This window comes from Gadus morhua, chromosome 7 (genome assembly GCF_902167405.1).
Source record: "Gadus morhua chromosome 7, gadMor3.0, whole genome shotgun sequence".
In the NCBI taxonomy this organism is placed as follows: domain Eukaryota; kingdom Metazoa; phylum Chordata; class Actinopteri; order Gadiformes; family Gadidae; genus Gadus; species Gadus morhua.
The window spans coordinates 30867707-30872892 of record NC_044054.1 but is presented as its reverse complement, the minus strand read 5'-3'; the positions used below and the strand labels follow the sequence as shown (position 1 = coordinate 30872892).

At 51.6% G+C, this 5186-nt stretch overlaps 1 protein-coding gene across 1 annotated transcript in view; it reads left to right on the top strand.

The window, feature by feature from the left end:
- The first annotated feature begins 386 nt into the window (after positions 1-386).
- Positions 387-5186, top strand: part of rars1 (arginyl-tRNA synthetase 1) — a 10987-nt gene continuing 6187 nt past the window's right edge. Inside the window, exons 1-7 of the mRNA XM_030360706.1 lie at positions 387-544; positions 1057-1191; positions 2113-2301; positions 3084-3192; positions 3549-3649; positions 4279-4521; positions 5070-5186. The exon at positions 5070-5186 is cut by the window's right edge and continues 13 nt beyond it. Of these exons, the coding sequence (XP_030216566.1) occupies positions 500-544; positions 1057-1191; positions 2113-2301; positions 3084-3192; positions 3549-3649; positions 4279-4521; positions 5070-5186 (939 nt within the window). The 5' untranslated portion in view covers positions 387-499. The remainder of the gene's footprint in view (positions 545-1056; positions 1192-2112; positions 2302-3083; positions 3193-3548; positions 3650-4278; positions 4522-5069) is intronic.

Here is a 5186-nt window from a genome sequence, read left to right as displayed (position 1 = left end):
CCACTGGTGGTCCTGTTTCATTTGATATTATATGTATATTATTAATATACATGTTTATTTTCCTTTTTACTAAGCAATAATTTATCAGATTCTTTAAAAGTGTGTGTCTGTGTGTGTTTGTGTCGACCAGAATACAGCACAAACCAATGTCCTGTTCTTGGGTACACCTGATAAAATGATGCATCATTCATAATCGTATTCTATATTTTCCCTAAAATGTATTGATCTGGTCAAAGATGACCTTGGCTGAAATCATTAGTAAACATCAGCACAATGTCTGTCTTTCCTCATTCGACCGCTGGGGGGCGCTAAAACACAACTGTAAAACCGCTGTCTTCTCTATTGGCCTCCGGGGGGCGCTAAACTAAAAGTGAGCAGCCTCCTTTTCCGGGACGCTCTTCTTTCTGCTCTCCTCGTCCGCCGGTGTCAGAGTCGGCAGCTCATACCGAAACTAAGCGTTGAACTTTTTCTCAGATTTTTGTACTTTTTCCAACCTAAGATGGGAGACCCGTTGGCTGACTGCTCCGCCCGCCTACAGGAGCAGGTCCGTTGTGATGTAGTAATGTGTTGTGATGCGGTGTTCTGGATGATGTGATGATGCTGCGGTCTGCAGACTTAGTGGAGTGTGTGCGTGAACATGTGGGTCCAATGACGTAAGCGGTGGTAACTTCAGGGGGGCTAATGTTATGTTAGTGTTAACGTTATTCTTATTTAAAACACACACAGTACACACCTTGCTTCAATGTATCGAAAGCAGGGAGCGTTTGTGTCCACATCGAGGCGCGTCATTTCACGGGCTTCAGGCGGCGTTGCGTCATGCTGAGGTCTCATCATTCATGGATGAATCCAGTGTTTATTTACCTTATGATCAGGATCCATCTCACAGGAACAGAAGGGGAGATGTGGGAGGAGCTGGACCAGCTCCGCTTTCTGTTTTGTTTATCGGTGGCGGTCGAGACATCTCCCCCAACCTTCAATAGTGAAACCATCTTCTGTCTGGGTGTGTTGATGTGTGTCTGGCTGTGTTGATCACTGTCTGGGTGTGTTGATGTACAGGAGAGACAGATCAGAACTCTGTCGGCGGAGATCGAGAGTTTGAAGAACCCACGGGCACTCGAACCATCGCCACAGCTCGCCAGCCTGAAGGAGGAGAACGCCAAACTCAAGTACCGCCTGAACACCCTCAAGAGGGTGAGTCCAAGTACACCAGTACTGCACCAGTAGGGTTCAGACACCAGGTACCAGTAGGGTCCAGACACCAGGTACCAGTAGGGTCCAGACACCAGGTACCAGTAGGGTTCCGACACCAGGTACCAGTAGGGTTCCGACACCAGGTACCAGTAGGGTCCAGACACCAGGTACCAGTAGGGTCCAGACACCAGGTACCAGTAGGGTCCAGACACCAGGTACCAGTAGGGTTCTAACAGTACAGCCTATTGTTTTTGTAACGGTGTTGTGGTTCTAACAGCACTGTTACAACCACAACACTGTTAGAATCACAACACAACACACGTGTGTTGTGTTGTGGTTCTCCAACGGTGTTGTGGTTCTACGGTGTTGTGTTGTGGTTCTAGCGGTGTTGTGTTGGGGTTCTCACTGTGTTGTGGTTCTAGCGTTGTTGTGTCGTGGTTCTAGCGGTGTTGTGTCGTGGTTCTAGCGGTGTTGTGTCGTGGTTCTTCGGTGTTGTGTCGTGGTTCTAGCGGTGTTGTGGTTCTAGCGGTGTTGTGTTGTGGTTCTAGCGGTGTTGTGGTTCTAACAGCACTGTTAGAACCACAACACTTTTAGAATCACAACACAACACACGTGTGTTGTGATTCTCCAACGGTGTTGTGGTTCTAACAGTCTGTGTTGTGGTTCTACGGTGTTGTGTTTTGGTTCTAATAATGTTGTGGTTCCTTCAGTGTTGTGTTGTGGTTCTAGCGGTGTTGTGTTGTTGTAGCGGTGTTGTGTTGTGGTTCTAGCAGTGTTGCGGTGGGGTTCTAGCGGTGTTGTGTTGTGGTTCTAGCGGTGTTGTGTTGTGGTTCTAGCGGTGTTGTGTCATGATTCTATCAGTGTTGTGGTTCTATCAGTGTTGTGTTGGGGTTCTCACCGTGTTCTGCCGTGGTTCTCCAGAGCCTCCAGGCGGACCCCGCTCCGGGCTCCAGGGCCATGCTGAACATCAACCAGCGGCTGCAGCAGGTGTTCGAGGACGCCATCCGGGCGGCCTGCCCCCAGGTGGCGGACCCCCCGCTGGCCGTCACCCCCGGCCGAGACCCCAAGTTCGGAGACTACCAGTGCAACAGCGCCATGGCACTGGGCCAGGTGGGCTGTCAACGTGTGTGTGTATGTGTGTGTGTGTGTGTGTGTGTTGTGGCAACCCGGCTTGGTGAGTGAGCCGCCTCCTTCTAATAAGCACACGAACTGGAGATTACTTAGAGCCAAAATGGCACTTTTATTCAATAGTAAATTATAAATCTACCAAACAAAACTCAGCTTTGGAGGAATCGACAGTCTTGTTCCTCCGGGTGGAATCCCATCACCCACGAGTCTGGTCTCTCCGCACACGCGAACCAGGAGAGCCCTGAATGAGTGAGGAAGCATGCTTTTTAAAGCATGCTTCCACAGCTGCTCCTAAGGTGCTCTGCATTTCATTAATTGGCCCCAATGTTCTTACTGGCGCCATCTGTTGAGAATCGGTGGTACACCGCCTCCACAACCTGCCCCCTTGGCCTCCAGAGGGGGGGGTGGGTGTGTGTGTGTGTGTGTGTGTGTGTGTGTGTGTGTGTGTGTGTGTGTGTGTGTGTGTGTGTGTGTGTGTGTGTGTGTGTGTGTGTGTGTGTGTGTGTGTGTGTGTGTGTGTGTGTGTGTGTGTGTGTGTGTGTGTGTGTGTGTGTGTGTGTGTGTGACAATTTAAAAGTTTCACTTTAAAAAACAATTACTGGACAAAGTGAAGTAATAATAAAAAATAAACTGGTTTCTGCCTGTTCATCTGGGTGTGTGGGTGTGTGGCTCAACAAATAGGTCATTCAGTTGATTGTTTAAAATCGAAAAGACAATTAAAAGTTTTACTGTGTGTGTGTGTGTGTGTCTGTATGTGTGTGTAGATGCTGAAGGCCAGAGGGGAGAAGGTCACCCCTCGGGAGATCGCCCAGAAGATCCTGGAGAACCTTCCAGAGAACGAGCTTATAGAGAAGACGGAGATCGCGGGACCAGGTCAGAGGGGAGCACTTCCTGTTGGGGTCACTGGTTTCCTGTTTCCAGTTAGACCATCGACTGGTAGTCCTCATAACGAGAGAAAAACGGCTTGAGAGGGTCGTAAACACTGAAGCCACTGAGCTCAGATAAAATGGTGCTTTAGTAACAGTTTTGTGCACGCAATAAAATGCGTCCATGAAAAATAGTAGTAATATATATGCAAAAATGAAAGTAAACATTAGAGGTAGTTGATTATCAACAGTCTACGATGAATGACTGAAACTTTACCATCAGTTCTGAAGCTGCATCCCCATTGGTTGACTGCCACTCCACTTCCTGTCTGGTGGACCAATCGTGTGTCCCCGTCTCCTCAGGCTTCATCAACATCCACATCAGGAAGCCGTTTGTCTCCAAGCTGCTCACCAACCTGCTGCTCAACGGAGTGCAGCCACCACCGCTGCCCGTCAGGAAGAAGGTACGCACCGAGCAGCGCCTTCACAATAAGAGCGCGCTGAGGTGACACCGGGCTCTCCCTGAGTTCGACGTCCATCGTTCCGCCCAATCAGGCTCAGCGGTTCCCCGGTCTCGTCTGCCTCGGGTCGATTATTAACCTGATTCACCCTCACACATTTGCTAGCTTAGCATTAGCTGTCCGACGTCCACTGTCGTCTCGTTCCCACGGTTACCAGCCCTAGTTGAAGCCCTCCCTCCGCCACGACGTCGTGGACGCCTCGGCGTTGGGCTGTAGTCCTAACCGCACGTGAGGAGCGGGGCCGACCGAAAACAGGCTCTCTGTTTGTCTCCTGTGGAAGCCTTCGTGGTGGAGTGGGGGTAGGAGGGAGGGAGGGAGGGAGGGAGGGATGGAGGGAGGGAGGGAGGGAGGGAGGGAGGGGGAGGGAGGGATGGAGGATGGAGGGGGGAGGGAGGGAGGGATGGGATGGAGACGCCGGAGGGAGGCAGGGAGGGGAGGGAGGGAGGAAGTGATGGGTTGGGATGGAGACGTGGGAGGATGGGGAGGGGAGGGAGGGAGGGAGGGAGGGAGGGGAGGGGAGGGATGCAGACGTGTGGGCTCACCACTCGGGCTCTGTGGGCGGGGCCCGGCAGGTGATCGTGGACTTCTCGTCGCCGAACATCGCCAAGGAGATGCACGTGGGCCACCTGCGCTCCACCATCATCGGGGACAGCATGTGCCGGCTGTTCGAGTTCCTGGGCTACGAGGTGGTGCGGCTCAACCACGTGGGCGACTGGGGCACCCAGTTCGGCATGCTCATCGCCCACCTGCAGGACAAGTTCCCCGACTACGTCACCTCCTCCCCACCCATAGGAGACCTGCAGGCCTTCTACAAGGTGCGGGGCCTGTCTGTCTGTCTGTCTGTCTGTCTGTTCGGTCTCTTCTGTCCGTCTGCTCTTCCGTCTGTCCGTCTAGCTTCTTTGTCTGTGTCTCCTCTTGTGTCTTTCTTTCTGCCTGTCTGCCTGCTCTTCTGTCTGTCTGTGTTTCTGCCTGTCTGTCTTCTCTTTTGTCTGTCTGTCTGCTCTTTTGTCTGTCTGTCTGTCTGCTCTTTTGTCTGTCTGTCTGCTCTTTTGTCTGTCTGTCTTTTCTTCTGTCTGTCTTCTCTTTTGTCTGTCTGTCTGCTCTTCTGTCTGTCTGTCTGTCTGTCTGTCTGTCTGTCTGTCTGTCTGTCTGTCTGTCTGTCTGTCTGTCTGTCTGCTCTTCTGTCTGTCTGCTCTTCTGTCTGCTCTTCTTTCTGTCTGTCTGCTCTTCTGTCTGTCTGCTCGTCTGTCTGTCTGTCTTACTTTTCTGTTGTTACATTTGAAAAAAGAGTTCTAGAAACATTGCTGGGGTATAAAATAGGAATCTAAAACGCTTTAACCCCCCCCCCCCCACACACACACAGGAGTCTAAGAAGCGTTTTGACGAGGAGGAGGACTTCAAGAAGAGAGCGTACCGCTGTGTGGTCCGACTGCAGAGCAAAGAGCCCGAGATCATCAAGGCCTGGACCCTCATCTGTGAC